The following is a 12551-nucleotide window of genomic DNA, read 5'->3' on the forward strand; positions in this document are numbered from 1 at the left end:
ATAAGTATGCATTGGAAAGAGTGAGAGGAAGTGATGTATTATAAGAACTCCTGGTATCTAAATATTGTGAAAGACGCTGACCATTTCCGGTAGCATGTTAACTTAGGTAAAAGTGTAAAAATTGAGATTATTGATTAGAATCACAAAGGTTATAGGATTCATATAATCATTGAGACCGTAATACGTAGATTTCACTTTATATATATATATATATATATATATATATATATAATTATTTGATTTTACTAAGATTTGAAATTAATTCAATTTTAATCTTTAAAATTTTAAATAACATACATAAAAATAATTAATATAATAAAATATGAGAAAAAAATGTAAAATAAAATAATAAAAAGAAAATAAATCAAAATAAAAAATTTGTTTACAAATAACATTAATATAAATTTATTTATAAAAAAATAAAAATAGTAACAGAAAAAATAGATGAAATGAAATAATTTGTTATCGATCTTCATAAATGTCATTAATATAAATTAATTTATACAACAAATAATAAATAGTTATGTCAAAATTATACGTGAAGTAATAAATACTAAACATTATAATTAATAAATACTGAATATTATTAGGTCCTTACAAAATTGTGAGTGCAAGATTAAAAAAAAAATTATAATTATATTAAATTTTAATTGAGAAATGATGTGATATGTTGTAATTGTATTTTAATTATATTAATTTTTTATTAAAAAATAATTTTTACTCATATTAATATTTTATTTAATTAGGTGAAAAATAATTGTATGACTGATAAAATAATATAAAATTTTAATTATTTACAAAAAATTATAAACAAATAGTGCAACAGAAAATTTTAAAAAAATGACAATTTACATTATTTACAATTCTATTCGAAATATTACCAATCATGTTATATTATGATTCTAAATCTGACTTATAAATATTATATAAAATCATAAGGTCTTATTTTCTGACTGTCTAAATATCAATTTTTACTGCTTCGATTATCAGATAGTTTTGTACTTAAGAAGACACGCCGAAAAAACGAACTAAAATCTTAAGATACGATATTACATTTGGATGGGTGCGTAATCGTAAATGCATATTCTGTACGCATCCACACGCAAATGGAAGACATCAACTATACCGTGTATTTTTGGACTCTAGTTAATGTTAGAAAATGCGGCAGCAAATAACTAAAAAGAGGTAGAATGTCCAATTTTTCGAATAAGGATAATAAGGCATTTGATGGGAAAACTCTAGCATACTGGACTAGAGAAATTGGGTATTTTTTACCAGAAAAAATGGTAATGTAGTTGGTAGTTTCGACTAACCCAACAGGGCTTCAGTATTTGCAAGCATAAACTCGCCCTGAATGTTTAATTTTAACCCCTTAAGATGAGATTTCACAAATCAAGCATTCAAGGGAGAAGATTCATACAGCTCCCTGCTCAAAGGGAACCCGTACAAATAGTCGACCATGCAAACTAACAACAGCGGATGTCTGAAGCGGATCAATTCTTGCAGGTAAGTTCACTACCTGAAAAAACAGCAAATTTCAGTAGATATCTTTCAGTTAAGATGCTACGTCCTAACTTACTCTCAATGTCATAATATCCTTCTGAAAACAGTAATATACCAACATCTCTGTCAAGAAAAGGTACTTTACCTTTTTGAAGGGGGTAATTCCCCATGGATTATCAATGTGTTCTGGCGTACCAGTTATAACCAGACGTCCAACTGGATCTGATTGGACTCGCACCTGGATTTGTTATAACAAGGTCAACAATAAAAGTGGAACCCAAAGAAGCCATAATCAATGACAATACTCATTTAAAGTGAGTTTGTTTCCAAAATGAGCAAACAAGATTGTATCCAGTCTTTAGAAGTTGGATTCTTTAATGGGCTACAATATCGGTGCTTTTCACAAAAATGAAGGGCTAATACATCATTGCTCAGACAGAACCTTTTGCAATCATTATATATAAGTAGGTTTTATTATTTACAGGACAAATGAAGTCAAATTATCCGAAACATTTATAAAGCTATGCTGCCAGAATTTACCTCGTCAAAATAAGGCATCCAAAAACAACAGTATATCCCATCCCATTTTATACAGTTACGCTTATGAAACAATCTAGGCTACAATTTAATAAATTGAAGGATTTGATAATTATTTTAATCAAGTGTCACTGTTAAATAACTAAGGAGCACGACTTTGACGTTAAGCTTTAATATGTTTCACCAACAGAATAAAGTACCCAAATATCATGCCAGTTTTTCCAGATAAAAATAACTATGGATAAAGACAAGGAGCCACGGTTCTTACCTCCTCACGAAGGAGCCCGGGAACTAGGGCATACACCTCAAAACAATCTTTCTGGACACAAATACAGAAAACGGTAAAAAATTTATTAAAGTCTATTAATAGGATAGAAAATTTAGCATTGTGATACATGAAAAAGGACATAAATTAGATAAATAATAAAATCAAACTGACTTACAGTTTCCCGTACGTTGATCTTCACCCAGTCGGCTGGGGGTCCAATGTCCACCACTGGTGTGACCAATCTAACAAATAAAAAACTCGATTAGCCTTGATCTAATAAGTGGACTGGAACTTCGAACAAATATCAGTGAGCATATGTATCTTTTTCAGATTGAAAGTAGGGAATTTAAGTGGTTGATTTGATTGGGGAATCAGTAAATATGAAAGGAATCCTCACTGACAGAAAATGCCAAAAGGATCTCCCAGGCTATATTCACTTTGTCAGTTTGTCTGTGTTTTGGCTCAGAAAACCTTCGTTAGGAAGGACATAGATGCAGAAACCTTGAGGAAAAAAAGGATGCAGATGTTTCCAAGGACTCGAATAAGATATGTATAGTGAAGTATCATTAAAATGCCCCAGCCTGTCCTGGTTAATTCCTTATTTTATTTTGCTGAAAACCGATGAATCTAACAGAAAAAACAGCATTTATTGATTGTGTAACAGCAAAAAGAATTTACTCAATAGTACTAATTGTACTTCAAGATAAAAGGGATGGGTGGGCAATACCATGAATTAAAAAATGATTGTGGAGGGAGAAACCAACAGTGAACAGAGATAATGAATCTATGCACAGGACTACAGGTTAATTAACAGAAAAGACCAGTAACTTAACTGCCTATCTCCTTCTATATTTGCAGCTTTCTCAGCATGCTCCAAACCAGCTGGCGTCCTCTGTTTATTAATCATACCTAATTCATTGAAGCATAAATGAGGTAATCAATTCAGAGAAAGTCGGTGATGTTAGTAGTGAGCATACCGATGCTTTTTAGGTTCTTTTCACGCTTTGGTGTGGAACTGAAGCTCTTGTCCTGTGCAAGACATGACAAACACCCCAGTAGTAAATACATTGCTATAAGAGAGAGTTACACTGAACAATAAAATGATAAAAAGGATAAGAATGTAATTTTAAAGGTCTCAACAGACCTTAGTAGCTGGCTCAGCAACCTCACCATATCCAAGAAGGCGCTGAGCATGCCAACCTTGCATTGCACGGGCTGCTGCATCCCTTCGTGCTCTACCTGATCCTGGAGCCTGGTAAACAGTAGTCTGAAAAAGAAACTCATTATTTGATATATACAAACAGATGGTAGAGGTTGAAATGTTGCTACATGCTTCGAAGTCATGTTTCAAATGCTCTTTTCCGTAAAAATTCTCCTTGCTTATCATTTGATGTAATCTAGACGTCACAAATTGAGGTCTTTTTAGATGCTCAGAAGTCAGAGCATCCTTCCATAGTTGACAGCATCACCAACAATGGTTGCAATTTTCGGCATTGTTGGCAACTATTTTGGTTTCTCCTTTTCAGTATCTTAAATTAATTAGTATGATAACAGCTTTTGTTGATGGATAATTTCTGTGCCAATTTTTTTTTTTTTTTTTGGTTTCTACTTCTTCTCTTTAATGGTAAAGTTCAAAAGTTTTTAGCCACATCGACAATAAAAGAAACACCCCCATCACTGGTTTCCTAACTTCCTAATGAATTGTACCAACAAAAACCCAGGACTTTAGACTATTTCTTTTGTTTCATACACAACCGTAAAAGCCTAATGTTTTCATTCCAGCAGCCATTTTGTTCAAATTTAGTACACAGTTCACTCCTCAACCTTTGTGTCTCAGGCAAAATAGGAGCATAACTAACAAAAGAAGGAGCTTTATTCAAGTTCACATGACAAATGAAAACAACATATGATCTTATATAATAAAAGTAATCTTCTTGTGAACCTATGAAATCAAGGAACACAAGGGATAGAAAAAGAAAGAACATTATACAAACCTCTTTTTCCACATTTGGAGATTGATGGAATGATCCAACAGGGAGTTGTAGCTCCCCAGTCTCTCTCTTATGCTTTTCATACTCTAAAAGTGCCTGTCCAAATGTCCAGTTCAGGATAAAGGAAAGCAGAAGATCATACAAGTGACTAAGAAAAGGCAACAAAAATCACAGCTGAAATATTTGAAGGGATAAAAGCAGATAATGATGGCAAATCTTGGTTTTAGTTTAATAGGCGTTCAGTCCTATGACAGACAACACAAGTAGTGGAAGAAGAGATAAGTTAGCTGTCTTCTTTTAATTGATACACACTTCCTATCTTTTACATTTAGAGGCATGAAATATACATCAATTCAAACTAAAACTGATGCTCACTGGTTATTTCAGAAAAAAAAAAACAATTGCCAATTCCAATCATCAAAACTTAACTCAATTCTAATTTATCAATTATTACAATTAAAAAGATGAAGTATTTATAATAATTAGAGATAAGTTCACTCCACCAATTACCTTCTCATAAAAGATTCTAAATGTCCATGACACTGTAGTGCATGTCCTGCAAGAAAAAAATTCAATATAACTGAGCAGAGTGATACTTTTTTTAAAATGAATTGTTGTGAAAAGAAAAAATATTTTGGCTTTTGCATTCTGGAACCCTTAGTATGTGGCACAGATGTGGTCTTTGTTCCCCTAATATTATTCAAGTCAATCAAGTACCCTTTTAAAATTAAGCAAATGAGCCATCTGTTAAGTTAAGATAAAATAATTAACAGACATGGCAATGGAATTCCATATTAGAAATCCATTTGATTATTTGACACTACATTTAGTGAAAAAAGGAATTTGAGATTAAAAAAGTTATACTAAATATAATTAAAGGAACAAAGATAAAATAATTTATAAGATTAACAAAAATTAAAGGAACTTAAGATCAAATTATACCTCATGACATGAAACACAAGGATATCCTTATGCCAACCTTTTGGTGTCTGCTAACATTGAGAACAGAAACCAAAGACCCAATTTCCTAGGGTTTTCCCATGAGATTAGGCATAGGATATTTCTCCAAAAATAGTGAAAGCACTTGACAAAGTGGACCATGCTTGGTGGACAAGTGTTTGCACCTCTAAGAGACTAGATTACTAAGGATAAGTAGTCTGTTAAGATCAACTTTTGCATGTATTGGTTGTTGAAATATTCCCTATTTCCATATTTTACCTATGTAAATATAATTTGTTTCCTTGCATCTATCTGACAGCTGTTTAATTAGTAATTAGTAAATATTTTCAGATGGTAATTACTAGATTTAATTTCTTTAATCAAGTCATTTTGAATGCGCATTGATAATTAAAATTTACTACAAAGAGACAACCACTAAAGCCATTAAAAATCAATTTCAATCTTATTTTGAAGTGTTTCTTTGGGTATTCTGAACTGTAATGGATCAATTTATGGTATCTGCTATTGCTATCTTCTGTTTGGTTTTGCTTAAGTTACTTCATATTGGCCCAATGATACGGTTCATAATAAGTTCAAACCAATATGGTTCTGATTTGATTCGTTATATCAATGGTATATGGTTAATTTTGTACTAATACATGCTCACAAACTCTGCAATCTGGTATTGATGTATATATGTAGAATAAGAGAGAGAGAAGGAGAGAGAGAGAGAGAGAGAGAGAGAGAGAGAGAGAGAGCTTCATGGTTTAGTCAAATCTGGGATTGAACTGCACCATGTTGACCGTGTATGGTTGGTGTTTACTGTCATTTTTATATTATACACACTTGTATGGTTAGCATTTACAGTCAACTACCACAAACCTGTCCTTGGAGCTATAAAATAACAAATATCAGATTCTACATCCAAGCAAAATTTTGCATGATATAGTTTCAGAATCTGATAATGATGTTAAAGGCAATTCTACATGCATAAACTGCATACTGTATACTCATTCAAATTTGCAGTCTTATTACCAGCAAACTGTATGGATTTAGGTAATGGGTTTTGCTGTCTACAACAACACGTTATGTGATGAGTTCTGTTATATTAGAAAACTTATTAGATGATGGGCAAGGTGCAAGAACCAAAGGGGAACAGGGTAGATATTTCACATCTTCTCTCAACATCCTTGCAGTGTAAATTAGAGAGAAAGGTTCAGATAATTTTTCGTCACCACCGGTTGACATGTCATTGAATCTGAGAATCCCCCACTTGATTTCTCCATTCATTCAACTCTCAAAAATCTAAACAACCAAGATTCAGAAACTCCAAGGCAATTCAGATAGAAGATAATTTTTATTTTCCAACATAATCACACCTACTCATGTTTTCAACAAACGATATTATCAATAATTACATTATTAATTTCTTTAAACAATTTATTCTGATGTGGTGAATTGTGATTGGCTAATTAATCCAAATCAGCACAATGACTAGTCACATTGCAAAACTGCCAGGCAGATCAACTAATTCTATTAACAATTGGAAGTTAATATGTGATATCTTATAATAATAGGGGGACTGACTGGCTTGCAAACTTTTATGGGGAATAAAATCACACATGACAGGGTCCAAACTAGTGGAGGTGGGTGGGAGGGTCAAAAATGCAATTCAGCACTTGATGTTTTAGAAAGTAAATTGCCCATGTTAATAAGAAACAGTTATAAACAACTCAGAAAACTACAAAGAATTCATCGGTGACAGTAAATAGCAGAAATTCAATATGATGAGGCTACGAAAGCTTAATAAGAACTACAAAACAATTATACTTTAGGCCTTACTTTGGGGGGTTGAAAGACTCTCCTACTTGTCGCCACAACTTGGAGCCAGTTACCTACATATAACAAATCAATGAGATCAACTTTATCAGTTACTAGTAATGAATAAACTAAAAGGGCCTAAAACATTTTAGCACCAACTGAAATAAAAGTTATGGATGTTGATAGAAATAATGCAATTATAGTAATAATTAAAAATACAGCCTATTATATGTCATGTGACATATTTAATTATGATTAATCAGAGTGATTGTATATAAATGTAACGTAATTATGCTTGTATTTGTCTGTTGACATAAATATATGTTCGACTGCATAATTGTAATACATGAAATTCATCATATGTCTCATTCTCTATCATTCTAAACATGATACCAGGAGCCCAATCAGAAGCAACCCAAATGCCAAATAAACTAAACATGTAAAGATATTTCCTATTCCAAAATTTACAAAATAAATTAAAATCAAGTTCCAGCACAAAAAAAAAAAAAAAAAAACTCTGGGCTGGGCTCATGACACTATAGAAAGTACCAGACCAAATCACAGGCCAAAGCTGTTACTATGTCTCCACAAGTCAGATCATAACTACTTGAACATGCCCTACAATATCTTCCAAAATTAAAAAAAAAAAAAATATATATATATATATATATATATTAGAGGAATGACAAATCCTAAATGATTAGCTCTTTGAAAAGTTGACAGGAGGCCTGAAGACCAAGTCAAAAAATGTTTGACTTCCACAGCTTGGGTTCTATCTGTGCTACAACCAGTGTCTACCCAATCATTTGTGCAGAAATGATAATACCAAAAATTAGCTTGGCCATCAAACATCAGGAAAACATAACAAACAACACTATTGAAGGCATAACTTCAGCATGTGAGGTACCAGCAAAGCCATCGAACATAGGGAAATTGTGTTGATCACTCACTTGACATTTGGTAAAATGTTTAAATCTATATAAAGTATAAACGGCCCTTTTATCTTACGCAAGGTATGAATGAGATGGAGCTATTAGAAATAGCATTAACAACAAACTTGGGTTTGAAGTAAGTAATGTAATGCAAGAATTACAGCCATGGCCTAGAACCATTCAAAGAGATGATCTGACAAAAATAACTTGTAAGACTAATCCATACCACATCATAGCCACCCAGTCTGATAACAGCTCTCCACAACCTGCAGTCCATGGAAATGTAAGGGATCCACTATCAGAGCAGTATAGTAACACATTCAAATATCAAAGAGGAGGTCAGGCCAACTTAAACTAGCCTTTAGAATGCTTATGAGAAAGGGGTTACACCCTTGCGTCACAGGGGATATTATACATACTTAAGGCAATTTAGTGGCTCTCCGTAAAACTTAGGAGGCTTAAATTCCAAGGACCGCTCTCTGTAGAAATTCTCAAGCTCTTTCATAAATGTTTCCCGGTCTAGAGGTGTGCCATACTCATCATACTCAGTCATCTGTGGATGAAAGGCAAGATAAATACAATGTACAAAAGAGAAATAACAAAAAGCTACTGCCATCTACTGGAAGTAAGTACCTCAGTATCATTTAGCACATTCTTCATTTCTCTAATATTCTTTTCTTTAGGCTTAGGAGTGATAAGTTCATGGTGCGAGACCGTCTTGGAATCTTCAACCTCAAACTGATTCTCGCTAATTACACTAGTCTCTGGTACATTACTAGGATCAGAATCGCCGTTTTTGTTATCATCGCCCTGTTCGACCATTACTTGATCCTGCTGTTGCTGAGCAGGGGAATTGTCAGTAGGGGAGGACGACACACGCTGGCCATGCACAGCCGCATCAACAACATCCATATCAGAAATGCCATGGGAATTACCCGTGGGTTTCTCACCATCCTCCATCTCACAACCTTATATTTGCACACAGCAATCCTACACTCCACGTAAACACTAATTATATAATTAGCATTATCTCGTGACCCATTAAACTCTTACAACAAAGTAACGCGAAATGGCTATGGAGAAAAACGACGAAAATCCTTGCCCTAAGCAAAAATTGTGTGTAGCGGAAACGATTCTAAGTCATGGCGAAACAAACACGGCTCCGGAAGTAAAAGCAGCGTACCTTAATTGGCGAGGAATCCGGAAACCGATCGACCACTAGGCGAAAATGTAGGGTTTCGGTGTCGGCAATGGAAATTGCAGATGAGGAAATGGGAAGTGTGAAGATGAGCGTGTTCCTATTTTAGATACGAAATTAGAAATTGAATTGAAATGAATGGAGCAGAAGCAGAAACGCTACACCAAGTTATGATGAAAATCAAAAGTCACATCCACAATTTGCACCCATGTTCCGCCTCCGGTTACGGTTGAACGGGGTTTGGAACGCAATTATAAACGCCGGTTAAGTTAAAGATGCGACACCTTCACCTTCACCTCCACTACTCGACTCACCCACTCTCTACTACTACTACTATCGTTTGTTTCCGTAAAAAGACCGTCCTACCCCTTTCTTCGTGTTTCTTTCCATTGCACTCTGTTTTTCATCTCTGGATAATAATATATTTAAAAGTCAACATAAATTCATTTCCTATAAATAAAAGATAAATTATTATTCACTTTCTCTAAATTTTATCCATTTATAAAGTACCCTCTTTAACTTATTAATTGCACAAAATAACTGTATTTTGAAGTTAACTCAAGTTCACTTTCTTTAAATAGAAGGACAAAACAATTCAATTACTCTTTAACCTATTTACCCCACAGAATAAATGTTTATAGGGCTATTCTGGTCATGGAAGGTTTGAATAGGTATGCATCAAATTTAGGAATGAAGTCTAATCTTCAACTAATCTCCATTATAATTTTAATAAATTTAAAAGAGATTATTTTACTGGTTATATAATCATAAATCATCATATGTAAAGAAAATAATTGATAACTTTTATCATACTTATTTTAAAGGATATATTGTTGATAATTTTTTTAACTATACTTGTACATCAATTAATCTCCGTTAAAATTTACTCAAGTTGTAGTTTTGTGATGTTGTTTTATCTAAAAGGCTAGGTGGCTTAACAATTTTGACAAGTTATATATTATATTTAAAATATAAATAAATAATTATTTTTAAACATTAAAATATATTTTATATTAATAATAAAATTTAAATTTTAACTATGTATATATTTAAAATACAACAAACATAAAGTAGAATATAAAGGATATACATAGAATATCAAAGTAAGATAACATAATTCACACATCACAAATTGAGTTAAAATTACGTGAGCTTAAATTGATTTATTTTTTGGTAAGATATAAATTTTATAATCCAACTTAATTCAATATGAGTTAGTAGATTGATTTATTGACCCATATAAAAATAAAAATTAAAAGAATTAATCATTTTTAAATATTTAATTTGATAGGATGAAAATAATTTTTTTCTTTTTCAAATATTAAAATTTGCAAGATTTCAAATATATCAAAAAATGTAGATAAATATAATAAAATTTAGTTTTTTCTGGTTCAAAAGATAAAAAATATTTTTTTAAAAAAATAAGTAAATTATAGATTAAGTAAGTCTAAATCAACCCAACTTATATTCATATAACTCGTAAACTAAGTGAGTCCAATATATTTTCATCCATGATTGATTTTTTTTTTTTTTTAATTTCTTAACCCTCGTCCTACTCAAACTCGTGTCGATCAAGTTAGGATGGACCGTTTTAAAATAGCTAGATATGCACGGTTAGAATCAAATTTGAGATATAGATCATTAAAAAATTTCACTTACACAATTGCACGGTTAGAATCTCTATTCCTTTCTCCCACATTTTCAAAAGTTTTTTGACAAATGCAAACAAAGGATCATATTTCCACTTTCACTGAAGTTTTTTGACAAGATAATTTGAAACATAAATTTGGCCTTTCAAAGATATTGACACCGAATTGGCTTCTACATAAACTTTTTCTTTGACAAAAATAATTAAAAATAAAGACCTTGCAACCGAAAAGAAATAAGTGAAACTAGAATAATATTAGGGGATTATTAATTCATCTGAATACATAGGCTTGTTACTTTCCATTAATAAATTAAATATGTATGAACTCTGGATAGGAAAAATGGATGTTTTAAATAAATTTTAAACTGAATAAATAAGCAAAAAATAAGATATTAAAATATTTATGATTTATTAAAATATATTGATTCTATCCAGCTTCCTAATAAATTTGACCATATGTTAAGTTTATTAATATATATATATATATATATATATATATATATATATATAAGGTTTATTAAGTTTATTTGATTTAAATTTGGTGCATATTGAATTAAAAGTCTCTTTTAATTAAGTTTTGAAAATGGGATAAAATAATTAGATCGTAGTTTATGAACTTCCAAGGTGTATTGAAGCATTAATTTAAAGTGAATGTAATTTGAAGACTAATTTGAGTTAAAAGGATCAGAAATGGTTGTATGAGAATATTTAAAACTTGTTAAAAATGCAGAATATGATACCATAGATTTTAGATAGCTTTTTTTTTAATATTTGTAATTATTGTTGCACAAAAATTATGCTCTGGTTTATTTTTTTTAAATAGATATTTTTACTCAAACAAAAATGAGATGTGAAGTCTAATCCTTTATATGTTTGTTTTATCTCTCAAGTGAGATTGTATCATTCAAGTGTTATTTTTAAGTATTAATTTTATCATTAAACTCAAAGAATCGAAAGTTATACTTAGAGAGTCATAGATTGTATCATTCAAGTTTCAGTTTTATCAAAGAACCACAGTCTATACTCAGTATCGAAAGTCTTCCTGACAAAGGTCCCATGTAAGGGTTCCAGGTAAAGCGTGTCCCGTTAAGAATAACGGTGGTACAGAAAAGGGCAGAAAAGGAGTACTTGTGGTTGGAAATGCTTCCGCTGGAGGGGGGGTGTACCAATGTGGTTGAAGGGACTCACCCTTGAGGGGGAGATTGTTAAGAATCCAAGTGTGAGTCTAAGTCCCACATTGACCAGAAATGAGAAAGTAGAGCACTATATAAGAATCACGACCCATAAACCCATTGCCTTAAGGTTTTGGATTGAGAGTGGTGTTAGTGTCTTATGTGGTTAGGCTCAGATCTCATTGGTGTTGTTCTCCCCAGTGAAACCCCCTCTGTAAAACCTGACAAGAACCACAATCTATACTCAGACAGTTAGGATGTAGGTTTCGAATAACTTAGAAGCAGAGTAACTTTGTCAATAATTTAAAAAATGTTATTGCGTTTTTAAAGACTATTGTTCCAGTCTAGGAATGATGGCCAAACCAGAACAATAATTTTCTCTCTCACTTCTGAGTTCACCCCCCTTTTTTTCCTTAATCCCTTATGTATATATAGAGTCCTTCAGTCTTTAAACTACTATTTTAATGCCAGATCTTTAGCTAACCAACCTACCCACTTCTCCACTATTTTCTCCTGAAATCTCGCATGTGGGTGGTTATTCC

The 12551-nt window shown here is 32.1% G+C and overlaps 1 protein-coding gene across 6 annotated transcripts; it reads right to left on the reverse strand.

Moving 5' to 3' along the window:
- Positions 1–1223: 1223 nt before the first annotated feature.
- Positions 1224–9539, reverse strand: LOC114164813 (ARID/BRIGHT DNA-binding domain-containing protein). Of its 6 annotated transcripts, none has more exons than XM_085667084.1 (15): positions 9396–9539; positions 9175–9289; positions 8625–8999; positions 8411–8544; positions 8218–8257; positions 7081–7133; positions 4810–4855; positions 4303–4395; positions 3453–3575; positions 3286–3337; positions 3142–3217; positions 2484–2550; positions 2309–2359; positions 1649–1741; positions 1224–1519 (listed from the first exon to the last, which is right to left on the reverse strand). In XM_085667084.1, the coding sequence occupies exons 3-15, from the start codon at positions 8949–8951 to the stop codon at positions 1415–1417; spliced, it is 1260 nt and encodes a 419-aa protein (XP_085523210.1). In that variant the 5' UTR covers positions 8952–8999; positions 9175–9289; positions 9396–9539; the 3' UTR covers positions 1224–1414. The 6 variants fall into 6 exon arrangements, with proteins under 6 accessions (XP_085523210.1, XP_027905387.1, XP_027905388.1 ...); XM_028049586.2 differs by having other exon boundaries at positions 8625–8981; positions 9396–9538; XM_028049587.2 differs by having other exon boundaries at positions 9381–9535.
- Between the last annotated feature and the right edge of the window lie 3012 nt (positions 9540–12551).

Source organism: Vigna unguiculata, chromosome 9, assembly GCF_037176805.1.
Source record: "Vigna unguiculata cultivar grain cowpea cultivar isolate G323 ecotype 2 chromosome 9, ASM3717680v1, whole genome shotgun sequence".
Lineage (NCBI taxonomy): Eukaryota > Viridiplantae > Streptophyta > Magnoliopsida > Fabales > Fabaceae > Vigna > Vigna unguiculata.